The sequence below is a fragment of the Furipterus horrens genome, unplaced genomic scaffold, assembly GCF_987537825.1.
Source record: "Furipterus horrens unplaced genomic scaffold, mFurHor1.1.pri manual_scaffold_17, whole genome shotgun sequence".
NCBI classification, from domain to species: Eukaryota; Metazoa; Chordata; class Mammalia; order Chiroptera; family Furipteridae; genus Furipterus; species Furipterus horrens.
This window is the reverse complement of record NW_028327187.1, coordinates 8,193,930-8,210,756: the sequence shown is the minus strand read 5'-3', so window position 1 is coordinate 8,210,756 and position 16,827 is coordinate 8,193,930. Positions and strand designations below refer to the sequence as shown.

Below are 16,827 nucleotides of genomic sequence, written 5' to 3'. Positions count from 1 at the left end.
ACTAAGGGGACAATAACTTTATCTGTGGCTGGGGTCAGGGATCAGTTTGTGGTCTGAGACAGGTAACTACCTATGATTAGGAGCATGTACTATAGCCAACGTTTAGTTCAGCTCTAGAGAGGATTAGAAGCTAAATTTGTGTTCAGAGTTAAGGCCAGTGTAAGGATTCATGTGTAACTAATGTTAAGGGCAACTTTGATCAAACAAAAAAACCTAAGGTAGCCAGTTTTAACACTGAGCGAATTAGTATTTCATAGAGACACCCTCAGACTGTGGCTTAGTACTGGCTAATACTCCTGTTTCAGTTCTCTGAGAGCATATTATTTTTAAAATATGAATCCCTTTTATTTTATAAGACTGTAATCATAGCATACACTCTTAGTTGGAAATGTCCTTTTCATTTAACAACATATCATGAATACTTAAATAAATCATTGTCTTTTTTTTCTTTCTTTCTGATTCCCCACTACAGTAGAAAAATACTTGGAGCATTAGCCAGGCATTCAAGTCCCTCCATAAATGAACTCCATTTAACCATGAAGACTCTTCTGCAACCAATTGTATTGCCTCTCCTGAGCAAGTCCCCTTCATTCCTGCCCCAGTTGTTCACTCCTTTCTCCCACCTTGGATGCCACCATTGCTCTTCAACACCCTGCTCAGATGCATGTCCCGAAGGAGACTTCCCTTGCTTCAATGATCTTTTTTCATTTTAAAGTATATTTTATTGATTATGCTGTTACAGTTGTCCCAATTTCTTTTGCCTTTGCTCCCCTCTGCCTAGTACCTCCCTCCCCTCCTGCAATCCCACCCCCCTTAGTTCATGTCCATGGGTCGTACATATAAGTTCTTTGGCTTCACCCTTTCCTATATTATTCTTAACTTCCCCCCATCTATTTTTTACTTACCAATTATGCTTCTTAATCCCTGCACCATTTCCCCATTTCTCCTGCTTCCCCTCCCAGCTGATAACCCTCCAAATGAACACCATACCTATGATTCTCTTCCTATTCTGGTTGTTTTCTTTGTTTGTTTTTGTATTTACGTTTTAAGGTTCTGTTGTTGATAGCTGTGAATTGATTGTCACTTTAATGTTCATAGTTTTTATCCTGTTTTTCTTAAATAAGTCCCTTTAACATTTCATATAATAAGGCCTTGGTGATGCTGAACTCCTTTAGCTTTACCTTGTCTGGAAAGCACTTCATCTGCCCTTCCATTCTAAATGATAACTTTGCTGGATAGAGTAATCTTGGTTGTAGGTCTTTGGTTTTCATCACATTGAATACTTGTTGCCAGTCCCTTCTTGCCTGCAAAGTTTCTTTTGAGAAATCAGCTGATAGTCTTCTAGGCACCCCTTTGTAGGTAACTCTCTTCTTTTTAATTGCTCTTTTTAAGATTCTCTCTTTATCTTTTACCTTTGGCATTTCAATTATGATGTGTCTTGATGTGGTCCTCTTTTGGTCTAGTTTGTTTGGGACTTTCTGTGCTTTCTGGGCTTGTATGACTATTTCCTTCACCAAATTTAGGAAGTTGTCCTTCATTATTTTTTCACATAAGTTTTCAATTTCTTGCCCTTCCTCTTCTCCTTCTGGCACCCTTATGATTCAGATGTTGGCCCATTTAAAGTTGTCCCAGAAGTTCTTAAGCCTTTCCTCATTTATTTTCAATTCTTGTTTCTTCATTCTGTACTGGTTGACACTTCATTTCTTCCTTATGTTCCAAATCATTTATTTGAACCCCAGTTTCCTTCTCTTCACCATTGGTTTCATGTAGATTGTCCTTGGTTTCACTTAGCCTAGGCTTCACTGCTTCCCTTATGCGATTGCCACACTCAAGAATAACTGTCAAGTCTGTGAGCATCATTCTCACCAGTGTTTTGAAGTCTGTGTCTGTTAGGTTGGCTATCTCCTTGTCGCTTAGTTCTCCCATTGGAAACTTGATCTGCTCCCCCTTTTAAGCCATACTTCTCTGTCTCCTCAACTTGACAGGCTCCTGTGTTTGCCTCTGTGTCTTAGGTAGACTCTCACACCTGTTATGTTGTAAGGGGCAGAACCTTAGGGATTCATCGGTGTGGGGTGACCCATTTCACCACATTGTGGCACTGCAAGTGGGGGACAGGTCTGAGAGGGAACAATGCTGCTTGCTCAGCACTCATTCCTTTTCTAGGCACTCCTCCCACTTCCTGTATGGGATTGGCAGCTGTCTAGCTGTTGCTCTGGCTGTTGTTCTCAGAGTGGTGGGTCTGCTGACTTTCTAGGACTGTGGGAACCCTCTAAACAAGTGGACTCTGTTGAGAGACTGGCAGTTTCTGCTGCCACCACAACTCCCACTGGTTTTCACAGTCAGAAGCAATGAGGCTTTATTTTCCCTGGCACTGGAACCGTGAGCTGCATGGTCTGGTGTGGTGCTGGGAATACTCCCCAGGTGTCCCTCCTGACATTTTTTAAACTGTGCTTTCGGCCAGCTGGCCACTGCCACTGTTGCCAGCACCACTGCCACTGCCACACTGCTTCCTCTCCGCCCCGGCTCTGCCCCTCCTACCTTTCTGCATGAGTATTTCTTCTTTATATCTTTGTTTGCTGGACTTCCATGCAGCTCGGTTTTCTGGAACTTCTGGTTGTTTCTAGTTTTGAGATAGTTCTATTCCTTCTTAGTTGTGGAGGGAGATGCAGCATGTCTACCTATGCCTTCATCTTGGTGGGAAGTCTAAGAGCATACTTTTTTTTTTTTTTAAGGAGCAAGGCAGAGGGCTGAAGAAGTGCTGCATATTCTTTTTCCCTTCACTAAGTGTTCCCACTCACCAGGCTCAGCAGCCAGTGGCCAGCCAGTACTAGATTCTAGCACTCCATGGGCATGCACAGAGTATGGGCGGCTTGCATTATTCTTGAACACCACGGTTATGATATCACCAATCTCTCCTCTAAGAAGTGGACCTAATATATGAAAAAGAAAGAGAAGTTTCATTAGTGGATCAGTGGAACAGGGGCATTAAAGGCATTTAAAGAAAGGGATATTCATAGGAGCTCCCCAGAATTAGGGGTTTGACCTAAGAAAGGATCCTTCTGAGATGAAAGTCATGATTGGCTTCATTCTTAAATTCAGAAGCCCTTAAAGTGATACTGCTACCCACATAATGAGGGTACTTCATCAACAGAATTGTGTCTCCAATTACCCCCACTTTTCCCATCCCAGCTCTCTCTAAATAATACTCCAAATGTCTAGAGAATCAGGGCTCTGTGTAATAATTGTTAATTAGGAGTGAGAGTTTGACATAGAGTACTGAATTGTGGGACTCTCTTAAAGGGCCAGTTGATCCCTTCTGTACAAGGACAAAATGAGGAAACTCACTGGCCCCCACAAAAGTGAAGAAACTGCTGCAGTAATTAAACTGGGTACAAAGCTAATACTGGTTCCCTGTACCATTTTTCTACTTTTTGATGTCCCTACATTCCCTTGCCTTTATCATTTAAAAAAATCTATCATCCTCAGAGATCCTTAGATATAAAGACCTGGAAAAACCTAGTTCAGATTGCAGCAGAATTCATGAATTCCCCTCTTGACTATTTATTTTCATGGTTGATTTATAAAATATGACTATAATTCTAGTACATCATAAGGAAAAACTGATAATGGGAAATGTGAGGCCTTCCTGATGTGACATAGCCCCTCTAGGGGCAGCACAGGCCTCTATACACTATGAGGAAAGTGGAATTCCCTTACCTAAGATTCCTAAGTGCTCCTCTGGTCCAGTCCTTGGCCGAGGGATCCTGAATGTACCATCAGTGTATTCCCTGAATACAGCTTTCTTGTATCTGGAACCCAGTAGACCATCCTTGTTGCTCAGAAAGATGTGACCATAACTAGAGGAATCCAAAGATTGGTATCAGTACCTGGTCCTCAATCCCTCAAGCCCATAGGGAAGCTAGGTCACACCAAAATTCATGTCACAGAGGGGAACAAAAGGGGCCTATTCTTTCTAATATAAGATTCCTGAACACATTGGCTGCATACATGCAATTATAGATGGTAGACTTCAATCTCTATTTATGTTATCTTGTTTGCCATCATGTAAATAGGAATTTGTATTAAAATTTATATGGCAAGAACACTGGGATAACAATCAGCAGCCCCTGTCTCAAGCTCTAGCCTTGACGATGTCTTAGATGGAATTCATTTGATGAAAGAACAAGGTACATGTGGTGGGAAAGTACTAACTGCTTCTGCTGCTGGAGGGTAAGGGATGGGGAGAAGTAGAAATCTTTTATAGATTTCTCCTTATAGGATGCCTTCCTATTTACAAATATCTTTATTATTCATTTTATCATTTGACCTTACCAATAGGCTGGTGAAGTAGTTATGTCCGAGAGGTGGACTCAGTGGTCCAGAGATGACAGAACGTATCTTCACTGATACGTCAGCCAGAAAGAGGACCAGAACTTGAATTCAAGTCTGCTGTTCCTTCCCTATCTCCATCCAGTCAAGTTGTTTCAAGTATGCTACACCATTTTAAAGATGAGTAAACAAAGGCTCAGAAAAGGGAAGTCACTCTTTCTAGGTAGGTTGCAGAACAAGTTAGAAAATAGTCTTCAACTTTTAATAACCAACATAAAGAGCAAGAGTTGGCAAAGGATAGTGAGAGTACCAAAAATAAACTATTGGAAATTGTTAAACTGTGCCACAGTTTCTATTCTTCCCTCCTTTTATACTAGTAGAATCACTTAGGTTTTAGCTGAGCACCCGACTAGAAAACAAGAGATTACACTTCCCAAACTTTCTTATACCTAAGTATGGCCATATGAACAAGTTCAGGATAATGGAGTATGAGACGAAGCGATGTACATAATTTCCAGGTCATCTACACAAAAGACTCCGTCCTTGGACCTATTTCCTCTTTCTTGATATCTAGGAATGATTACAACTGGGACAGGCATCTTAATTCCAGAGATGAAAGCAAGTGTTATATGTGACTAGTTCATCTACTGGCCCTGGATTGCTCATATTTATACTATTATGTAAGCAAGAAATAACATTCTAACTTATTTAAGCAATTCTATTTTTTTCTGTTATACAGATTCACCTGTACCTTAATGACATTTTGTCAAGGAACAGCTGGCTTTGGGGTATTCAGTTCCTTGAGTAAGTTCTCTAGAAAATTTAAGTCTCAGTAGAGGTGCTTCTGGCTAACCAGAGGAAAGGAGGTGAAGATTAAGAACATGAGGGTATTGGTAGTTTTTTATTTCAACCTCACAGTACAGCAATATAGAAGAAGCAATGAATTCCACTTTACTTGCATTCTATTCCCTGCACCAGACTTGTTGGTATCTTATTAGGTGACTTTAGGTAAGTGTGTCCTTCTTTCAGTATTTCAGTATCCTCCTGATTTGTAAAATGATCCAGAGTTCTGAAAGTGTAACTTCTTTTCTGAAGCCTTACCTGTCCTTCTCAGATTGGTTGTGCCATTCCAGTTCCCAGCTCCTGTCAGGGCAATAGTCCCACTCCACTTCTTCTGCCATAATGTAGTAGGTTCTTGCAGCCTGGTAGCGTTGGCGAGGGGTGGCTTGGCGAGCAGGACACTGGGAGACATTATAGATTGCCTTCATCCCTGATTCTCTATGGCTACCTTCCTGGCAGTAAATCTCAAATATCCCTGAGAAAGGAAGAAAGAACAAAACCTGCATCAGAATATCCCTGTGAAATACCTGGGATATTCCAAGCTTCTTTCTAGGCATACTGCAAAGAATGGGTAGTTTCAGATAACAGTAATCTATGCATTACATAAAAGTTATTACAAGTGTATTGAGAGCAATGAGCATAGAGGTTAAGAGTTCAAGCTCCAAGTATGCACTGTCTAGGTTTAAAAGTAAACTCTGCCACTAGGATGACCTTGTTTATCCAGGGCTTTCCAAGTTTTATCCCTAAAAGTCACATAACCCTGGAAACACCTGAGTTCTGAACAAACTAGGATGTTTGGTAATCTTACCTGACACATTAACTATATAATCTTGAGGCAATTTTTATACCTCTGTATATTTCAGTTCCCTTATGGTAAAAATGGGTATAATTTTAGTTACTTCACTGGGTTGTTATAGAATTAAATGGAATAATATGCACACATTGTTTAGCATAGTATATAGTCGTCGGCAGCCGTCCGTCTCGAGAGACGATGGTGTAGCTTCTTAAGAGTCCATCTGCACCGCCGAGAATGGCTGTGCAGTCCGACTCGGGAGTGACATGGTATCTGTCTCCTCCCGTGTTGAATCGACATCTTGTGATGACGCTGAAGCTACAGAGCCTGGGCAGGGTAATATGGAGGGTCTGCTGTTGCCCATGCAGCAGACCCCCCCTCTCTTCGCAGCTGAAGGGTCCAAGGGAAAGACGGAGTCGATACAGCTTGGGTTCAGGTGCGCCGCAGGAGTTGCCGGTGTTGACTACAACGTCAAACCGCCTTAGGGACTCCGGCTCCGGATTTTCTGTCGGGGTTTACTCCCTTATAGTATATAGTAAACATTCAATAAGTGAAACTATAAATAACTAAAGCTGTAATAATTATTATTCCAAGAAAGGCACTGACCAGATGTCTACCTTTCCAGCCATGTAGCAAAGAAATAAAGGTGAACCTCAATAGATATATAAAAAATGAACTTCTTGCTAAGTGAAATAAATCAGACGGAAAAGGACAAGAGCCATACAATTACACTCATATGTGGAATATAAAACAAAAAGCAACAAACAGCGCACATTCTCCTGACTATGAGGGTGCGCCCGGCTCTGCAGACTGGTGAATAAAGGCCTCGCTTTACTGCTCAAAAAAAAAAAAAAAAAAAAAAAAAAAAAAAAAAAAAAAAAAAGCAACAAACAAACTCATAGACACAGACAACATTATGGTGGGTACCAGAGGGGAAGGGAGATGAGAGAAAGATGAAGAGAGTAAAGGGGGTCAAATATATGGTGATGGAGGGGGACTAGGCTTTGGGTAGGGAGCACACAATGGTGTATTCAGATGTTGCATTCTAAAGTTGTAGACCTGAAACTTGTAATTAACCAAAAAAAATAATTAAAATAAAAAAGAACTTCCTTTTTTTTTTTTTTTTTTTTTTTAGATACTGCTTCTGAAAGGAACTGATTGCTTTCTCTTTCTCTTTCTGGGTCCTTTCATATCTTTTAATGAGATATCCCCATACATGGGCTAATTAGCTTTGTCCAGGTGTTGGGAGTTTGGGACAGGAACTCTGATTTGTCACTCTTGGACCTGATGCTCACTCCCAGACCCGTGATTGGTAATATATGAGGTCTATCCAGAAAGTATCCAGCCACATAACATGAAAAAGAAAGACATTTATTGAAGAAGATACGAGAAACATTGTGTATAAGAAAATGATGTCTCAGTCCCCTTCAAAGTTACAGTCTTCTTGAGGGAATTTGGAAAAAAGAACTTCTTAATCACAAGGATGCTTACACCCAAGAGATTTGAAATGGCCTTCCCGAGGTTTTTACAATGAAATGTTTAATGAAAGTCTTGCATGTCTGAGTTGTGCCACTGCCTGGACGTGATCTCAAGCCCCAGGTTTCTATGTCAAGGACACTAGGGCTCATAGAATGTTAATCAGAAAAAGCCAACTTTCTTGGAACATTTTTCATCATTTCCTTGTTGCCTACTGCCTAACTTATTACTACAAACTCATCTACCTGGCTTGTAAAGACCTCTCTATAAACCCAATCCCACTTGCCATTCTTTTCCAAATTTAATAAGGACTCCAATTAAATCTGTCCCTGACTTCCCCTCTCACATATCTTGTTCTTGTGTTGGAATTTTCAGTTATGTTGTTATTCCCTTTCTGGACTATAGCTACCTATACCTCCAACAAATATCTCTGAGAGCTCACTTATTCTCTAAGACCAAATTCATCTTTAATCTCTTCCAGGAAGCCCTCCCTGGCTATTCTGGCCCACACCAACCTCTATATCATTGGCTTCTCTGCTCCTAACATTCTTCATATCTAAACCACATGTTTAAGCACTAAGTGCTCATTTCTATTTTTTATCTATTTTTTACTTAAGTATAGTTGATATATAATATTATTTATATCACTTTCAGGTATACAATATAGTGATTTGCCATTTTTGTACTTTACAATGTGACCACCCCACTAATTCTATTAATCTGTTATCATGTAGACTAATCACAATATTATGATTATATTTCCTTTCACCTTTTTAACCCATCTCCTTCCCTTTAAGCAGCCATCTTTTTGGTCTTTGTTTCATTGAGTCTGTTTTTATTTTGTTTTGGTTTAGAGTACACATAAGCACTCTTTTCCACTAGTTTATAGACTCTTTTTAAATTTTTCTATTACAGTTGTCCCAGTTTTCCCCCATTGCTCTCCACTGCCCCAAGTTTATAAACTCTTGAAAGAATCTACTCTTCTTTCCATAACTACTCCTCAACTCTTCTATTTCCCCTACCTCCGTGTCTAAATATCTATTCCATCAGTGAATCATATCAGTTCTTCCTTCACAATTATCCTTCCATTTTCACTCTCACTTTCCTAGTCAAAGCCACCATCACCTCTCACCTAGAACACTTCAATAGTCTCCCAAACTGTCCCCTCTGCTTCTTCTCCTTCCCTCTCCAACCATTCTCCATATAAGATCCAGTATTATCTTTAACAAATATAATCCAGAGCACATTGCTCCCTTGCTTTAAATGTTCCATTCTTACTCAGAATACAATCCAAACTACAGACTATGGTCAACAAGGCCTTACAACTCCTTGAAAAGATTCTGCCCAACCTCTATGACCTCATGTCATTTCAGTCTTCTCCTAGCTCACTACATTCCAAACATACTGCCCTTCTTTCTTTCTTTCTTTTTTTTTTTTCCTCTTTTACTTTTTGGTTTTTCAATTACAGTTGTCCCATTTTTCCCCCATTGTTCTCCCTCACCCAACCCACCCCTTCTCCCACAATCATATCCCTTCCCGTTGTCCATGTCCATGAGTCATTTATACACGTTCCTTGACTAAACCCTTCCCTTCCTTACCCCCTTCTCTCCCTCCCCTTCCCCCCTATTGACTGCTATTCTGCTCCTTGTCCTATTTCTGACTCTTAAACAAGACATGCTTTTTCCCCACCTTTGGACATTTGTACTTGCTGGTCTATCTGAAATGTTCTGCTCAGATATCTTCATATAGTTCCTTTATCCTCATCATTTAGGTTTCTGGGTAAATGTTACATTCTCAAAAAGGCCTTCCCTAAACACCATCTCTAAAGTAATCATTTTATCTTATCATTGTATTTTATTTCCTTCATGATATAGATCATGATCTGAAATTATCTTATTTTATATATGTGTTTTATGTGTTCATTGCAGATATCCCCTCACAGTAAAGCTCATGTCTATATTTTTACCTCCCTACCTTAGACTTAGCAGATGAATGGTGTGCAATACATGTGAGTGAATAAATGTTTTTGCAAATGGATGATTGTATATACTATCAAAAAGTCATATCTCAAGGATTGGTGTGGAGAAGAAGGTCTGATTATCACTGGAGGGGATAGAAACAAATAGAAGACATTTTGGGAAAGGCATGTGACCTTGGACTAGCACATCATCTGAGTTTTCTCATATGGATATTGTTATGTTTTCTAAGCCACTTCTTTTTTTTTTTCAGATTTAATGTGTTTTATTGATTAAAATATTACATTTGTGCCAATTTCCCTTCCCTCTGCTCCCCTCCACACGGTGGCCCCCCTCCCTCCAGTTGTCCCCCCCTTTTAGATTATGCCCATTAGTTGTGCATACAGTTCCTCCCAACCTCTCTCCGTCTATTCCATTCCCTCCTACCATGATCCCCAATTCCTATATCATCTCCCTCCCTCTTCCCACTCCCCCTCCCTGTTGACCTCCCCCCAATATGCTTCCCATACCCACAGTTCCTTTTCCACTCTCGTTGCCTGTTTAGTTTGCCTTTGTTTCATCTCCCTAGCTTCTGTTTTTTAAACCAGTCCCTTTAACATCTCATATAACAGTGGTTTGGATCTAATGAACTCTTTCAGTTTTATTTTGTCCTGGAAACACTTTCTCTGTCCTTCTATTCTGAATGACAATTTCGCTGGATAGAGTATTCGTGGTTGTAGGTTTTGGATTTTCATTACTTTGAATATTTCTTGCCAGTCCCTTCTTGCCTGTAGGGTCTCCCTTGAGAAGTCAGCTGATAGTCTAATTGGGACCCTTTTGTACATAATTCTTTTCTTCTCTCTTGCTGCTTTTAAGATTCTCTCTTTATCTTTAATTTTTGACATTTTGATTATAATGTGTCTTGGAGTGGTTCTCCCTGGGTCCAGTCTCTTGGGAACTCTCCTTGCTTCCTGGACCTGCAAGTCTATTCCCTTCCCCAAGTCTGGGAAGTTCTCCTTTATTATATTTTCACTCAATTTTTCAAGTTCTAGTTCATCTTCCTCACTCTCTGGCAAACCAATGATTCTTATGTTGGGCCTTTTATAGCTGTCCCAGAGGTTTCTGATCCTCTCATTGTTGCTTCCCATTTCCTCTCGCTGCATTGGTTGACTGCTTGTTCCTTCTCCATATTCCAGTTTGTTGAAATGAACTCTGGATTTTTTTTCCTCACCATCTGTCTCGTATGTGGTTTTGTTCCTTTCGTTATAAATGTTTTTCGCTTCTTTCTCATCTTTTTCCTGCTCTTTTGTGAATTCTGTAAGCCACCTGATAACAATGGCCCAGAACTGAGCCTCTGACAGGTTTCTTATCTGTTCATCTGTCAGGTTCTCTATCTGTTTCCTGGTGAGCTGTGCCACCGGGATTTCTATAGTTGTCTGCCTCATTTTGACAGATGCGTTTTGTTTTCTTGGGCCGGCTGTAGGGGGCAGTGCCTGCGTACGCATCACAATTCAGCGACCGGTGCCTGCCTGTCCGCGACCTATTTCGCAGCCCTGTGGTGCTTTCTTTGGGGGCGGGGGTCCAAGATGGGTTCACACAGTTATTCAGCTAGGAGACCGGGATCCGTCCTCCCGCCCCCCTGGGCCTCACTGTTCAAGGCGATGCGGCGGCCGCTCTCCCCAGCGCTGGGGTCGCGCACTGCCAGGGGCTTGACTGCAGCCGGGATTTTTCGCCGCCCCCGCCGCTGTCTCAGGTGCGACCGCAAACAGCGCTGCCCTCTTTAACTCTTACCTGCCCAAATGGCACCGCTGGTTTATAACTTCATATGTTGGACTTCCGTGTAGTTTTATTTTCTGGAATTTCTAGTTATCCTTTGTTTTGAAGTAGTTGTATTCCTCTCTAGTTGTAGAGGGAGACCTAGCGTGTCCGTCTAAGCCTCCATCTTGGCCGGAAGTCCCGCCACTTCTTTTTTAACATTCTTCTGCCTTGGTGCTTGAATCTCCTCCTACCACTTTGACTAATTATTTTCTGTCTCCTTATTCTGGTTTCTCTTTTCCCTCTTACCTCTTAAATATATATTTTTGCCTTAAAATTTCTTTCCTATCACTCTACATGTGTATAAACTTGAACTATGAGGATATATAAATTGCTCTGTTTCTCCAAGCTTTATATTTCTACTCACAACTACCTGCTGCGAAACATACACAACCTGGATTTCACCAGAAACTTAAACTCAGCATACCCCCAGATGACAACTTTTGACCCAAATCTTACTACCTCACTCATGCTTCTGTATTTGCTCACTTGGTTAAAGATACCACACCTAGGTGCACAAGCTAGAAACTTCAGATATCCTTTCTTCTTGTGCAGCACCTCAACAAAGTCCCATCATCTCTCTCAAATATCCCTTAAACTCTTCCCCTGCTCACATTGCTGTTGTTCCCACTAATCAGCAGGGTTCTCACCTTCTCTTGCAATAGCCTCCTGTTGAGCCTCCTCTTAAACCTTACTTCTCAGTATTCCTCAACATAGCAGCTATTAGACTTTTACATGAGACTATTCTTCATTGCTTAAGAATATCCTACATATTGCAGAAAGTTTTAGTATCTCTGACTCCCACCCTCTAAATGACAGTATAACCATTGCCATGTTCCCAGTCATATAAGAACTAAAAGCAACTCCACGCATTTCCAAATACCTTTTAGCACACTACCTTGAGTTGAGAAACATTGAATCAAATCAGTCTATGCGACAGTTTCCAGGTAGACACTGTTTCCAAGCCACTGCCTATATGGAGTATACTGCCTAAAATGCCTTCTTCACAACCATCCCCTTTCTTTGCCTGGTGACAGTTTACTTATCTTTAAAGGGTCAGTTTGAATGTCTGCTTTCCCTGACTCTACAAGCCAGGCAGAAATAGTTATATCTTTCTGTATTACCATAGCTCTTAACAGATAGCATTATCATAGCCTTATGAATATTGTTTACATATCTATCTACCTTTAGCTGCCTTACTCATCCTCACATCCCTAGGATCCAGACCAACAAGTGAAAGAAAACAAATGTTTTCTATGTTTTGGGAAAAATGTAATTGTAATAGAAAAGGAAAATAAAAAGGAAGAAAAAAAGGAAAAACAGAAAGACAAGGAGAGAGAAAAGAAAAGATACAGATTGAAGAAAAAAACAGGAGGAAAGAAGAAGAAAAAAAGAGAAAGGAAGACAAACAAAAATAAAGAAAAGGAATGAGCCCTGGCTGGTGTGGCTTTGTGGATTGAACATCAGGCTGTGAACCAAAGGGCAGGCAGTTCAATTCCCAGCCATGGCACATGCCTGGGTTTCGGGCCAGGTCCCCAGTTGGGGGCATGCAGGGGCAACCACACATTAATGCTTCTCTCTCTCTCTTTCTCCCTCCCTTCCCCTTTCTCTGTAAATAAAAAATAAAATCTTTAAAAGGAAGAAACAGGATGAAAGAGAAGGAAAGACAAAAGCAAGATGGGGTAAAAAATAGTGAAAGAAAAAGAAGGAAAGAAGAAAGTATAGAAAGTAAAAAGAAAGAAGAAATGTATAAAAAGGAAAGAAGAGCAGAAAGAAAGGATAAAATAGGAAAAGGAAAAATGAGGGATGAGAGGAGAAAGGAGAAAACTCATTGCTCCATCCTTTTTATCTGCCACTTATCCTGGCTATGAAAGCTCTGGTATCAGTAGTTCTATGAAACAGTTGATGTATATTATGCAGTATGATATTTTTAAATACAACATTATTTCTATTAAATGAAATACAGGCTTATTAAAATTTAAAGCAGAGGAAAAAGAGGATAAAAAATTACCAACAAACCCACATAACTGAAACACTTTTTAATACTTTGCTGCATTTTTTTCTGGGCATTTGTTTTTCTATTTTGTTCATCATAATTGTGAGCCTCCAGCACACAGCATGTCAAATCTCTCTGGTGATGTTCTTAAGTAATCTGAAAAGCTGCTCAATCATATATATATTTGCCAATCCTCATCACTATTCCTTTCTCTATAACCCCAAAGCCACATTCTGATCCTTACTTTTCCATGAACTCTTTACTTTTGCCTTATCTTTGAAGAGTTACTAACAATGGTCTCTCTCAGTCTTAATCAGAGAGCAAGCCCCCAGGGCAGAATGAAGGAGACTTCAGATTGAAGATGTCATCTAGGAGGAAGAATGAATAAGAGTTGATGGAGGATGGGCAAGAGAAAAATGAAGAAAAATAGAGCCAACATCTCTAATTTGAACAAAGCATTTTCCCCTTTCAGGTCTCTGTCTCTTTCTCCCATTAAAAAAAATAAGTGAATTAAGATTATCCTAAAGGGGTTCTACCATTTCCCACATTCTATGACTCTTGACGAAGAGTAACCTTTCAAACCTTTACTTTTATAAACCCATTCACACCTTCTCCTCCCCATACCAGATCATAATGGTTTTAAGCCATCTAAAGCTATCATCCTTGGGCCTCAGTGTGATACAAAAATAATTTTGTTCATCCAAAGTAAGCGCGAGCCCTGGGGAGACACATAGACATGGCTGGGGAGCCTGCCTAATTTTGTAGGAAGGAGATTAAGCCTAGGATTTAGCTTTGGAATAAAGGCTAGAGAGAAAAGCCTTCCTTACTCAGAAGTTCCCCACTACAGGCCTCTCTAAAAGCACGTATTTCTGTTGTTCCTTTCAGCTCTTAACTATTGTTTTTAATTTGCTAGCTTCTCTCCCAAACCAAAAAATATCTGAGGTAGATGGGCAAAAATGAGGATCCAGACATCTGTGGAGACCAGCTTTATGTCAAATGCTTATTAAACCCAGTGCCAGGATTAAATTAATAAATTGCCAAGAGACTTGTTTTGCTTAGGGACTTTTTCCAAGTATGAATGGCATCTAAAGAACTAAAATAAAGTTTAGTGGGAAATACATGGAACTGACAGATTTTCCTTACAAACACTATTGCCATCTACTGCCTAGAAAAAGTATATACCCTAGGAACTACAAAGAGAAATTACTGCTGCATTATTAAATGTTAGACATAGATGGAATCTGAAGAAAAGTTCAAGTCAAATTCCTTATTGAAAGAAAGACAAAGAGAAGGGGATGGAGAGACAGGTAGAGAAAGAAGGCAGAGAGAGAGAAAAAGAGGACAAAAAAGGCCAGGAGGGAGAGGGATGGACAGAGAAAGAAATCTAGCCACAGAGAGAGGAGTGATTAGACCAAAGTTAAACAGCAAGTTTCTGAAAGAGCCTGAACTAAAAGTTCCTGTGTTCTGCTTCTTGATCTAAAATTGTTATAACTAATCCCCACCTAACTCCCATCAGAAGTTTCAGAAATCCTCACAGAATATCAGAGTTGCAAGTGCTTATAGGTACATTTCATGAACCTCCCCCACCACCAAAGCAAGGATTATATCTATGGAATCTCTACGTGCCCAAGAGCTACATGGCCAAGTCTACTCTCTCCATATATAAAAATCGCCCTTTTTCATTGTTGACACTATTACAGATGTCTTTCAATCCCCCCTCTTGCCTTTCTCCATCCAGCCCCCACCTTTCCCCTTGGCCTTCACCACTGTTGTCTGTGCCCATAGACCATGCACATATGCATGTATTTTCTTTGATTAATCTCTTCCAGTTCCCCCTACCATCCTCTCTGATCCTAGGCAGCATCCCTATTTCTCTTCCGTTGTTCCAGAATGAGTTTCCTTAGTTTTTCACTCTAATTTGCCTGCAGCTGAGGTGATAATCCAAAGAACCACAACATGGACTGAACATTGAGGAGGGAGAAACAAATGTGTTTTGAAATATCCCTAAGCACCAACCACATGACTCTTCTTTACTCTTCACCAGCCCCCCTCACCCAGCCCCATGCCTAACAAAGCCTCTCAGCCTAGGGCCAGCTGCTAAGGTACTTACCGGGGTTGTCGGGCTGCATGATGGCCATGGCAAAGGTGTGAGGGAAGAGCATGGCTGAACTCTTCCTCATGCCCTGAAGCTGCACAGTGTTGCCCTGGAACATGACCCCATGCACGTCACTCTCTGTGCCCAGGCCGAGCAGGTGCCAGGCCACTGTGTCACCCTTGCACATGTCCAGCCTGGGCAGGTTAGAGAACAGAAACCCGTTAATAGCTGGAAAACAAAAACACAAGACAGGATGGGGAGATGAAACCAGACTACTCGGGCACTGGCCAGCAGCGTGGAATCAGCTCTGTACTGTGGTTCCCAACAACTTTAAATTTCTCAGTCATCCTCAACTCCTCTGCCCTCTTCCCTAAGCCACTTTAGTTCTACTCATGGAGATCTGTCCCTTTGGAATGAGGACCCAACCCTTTCTGGCCTCACCTACTACCCCTCCTCCACCACACTTCACATCCTTGAAAAACTGAACTACTCTCCACTACTACAGCCCCTTCACACATATACAAAAGTGCCAACCTCTCTTATTCCCACTCTCTTGAAACTCCTCCCTTGGCTTCTGTAGCACCACATTTTCCTGGTTCTCTTATAATCTCTTTGATTGTTCCTCTTCCATACTTTTTTCATTCCCCATCCCTCTGTAAAGTGTTCGGGTTCCCCAAGGTTCCATACTCTGTTTTCAAACTATGTCCTCTTTTTATCTTTACTACCAGTGCTCTGGCTCTCACCCTCACCATCTCTGGCCTGAACTTCTGCACAAGCCTCCTTCCTGGTACCCTTTCATGTAGTCTATTCTCCCACTCCCTCTCACATACACACACACACAATTATTCCGTGAGCTCTATTTGCCTCTGCATGCCCAAAGACTTATAAGATACTTGTTAACTGTACATGCTGTTTCCTCTGCCTGTAATGTATTGTACTTTCCCTCTGCTCTCTCTCTATAGCAAACTGCTCCATCATGCTCCAACTTAAATGTCACCTCCCCAGTGAAACAGTTATTATTCTGTCTCTGGTTTCCATAAAACTTTTCCTTCACAAAATTCTGCTGTATCACTTACCACAGAAGCCGGTAATTTACTTACAGATCTATCTCCCCCATTAGATTGACCTAAGAGGAAGAACATTTTTTTTTTCTGTACCTATGTGGCTGCCTAAGTACTTAACATGTTGCCTAATACTAATCAGGTATTCCATAAATTCAAACTGGAATGGACTTGGTTTGCAGGACTGTCTTTTTCCAGTTGATGTAACTGACCAGTAATGAGAACCAAGAGATGGAGCCAAAAGACAAAACACTTGTTCCTGATTCTCTCACACCTTCTACATTCACCTCAAAAATATAGAGAGGCATGCTTGAAGCTGGCCCCTTTTCAATGTCCCCACATCCACTGAAACTAGCTTTAATGATAATGCCCTATTTGCTAATCCCCTGAGATGCTGATGGGAACATTGCTAACCTTTTGATTCTGCTTCACCTACCTATAATGCCTGACTGCAAACCCATTCAGCC

General features: G+C 40.9%; 1 protein-coding gene across 1 annotated transcript in view; it reads right to left on the bottom strand.

The window, feature by feature from the left end:
• HEPH (hephaestin) overlaps window positions 1-16,827 on the bottom strand; it is a 67,803-nt gene that overhangs the window by 23,934 nt on the left and 27,042 nt on the right. The window contains exons 12-15 of the mRNA XM_090263877.1: window positions 15,315-15,527; window positions 5,431-5,644; window positions 3,718-3,857; window positions 2,799-2,930 (exon numbers count right to left, since the gene is read on the bottom strand). Coding sequence (XP_090120003.1) covers window positions 2,799-2,930; window positions 3,718-3,857; window positions 5,431-5,644; window positions 15,315-15,527 — 699 coding nt within the window. The remainder of the gene's footprint in view (window positions 1-2,798; window positions 2,931-3,717; window positions 3,858-5,430; window positions 5,645-15,314; window positions 15,528-16,827) is intronic.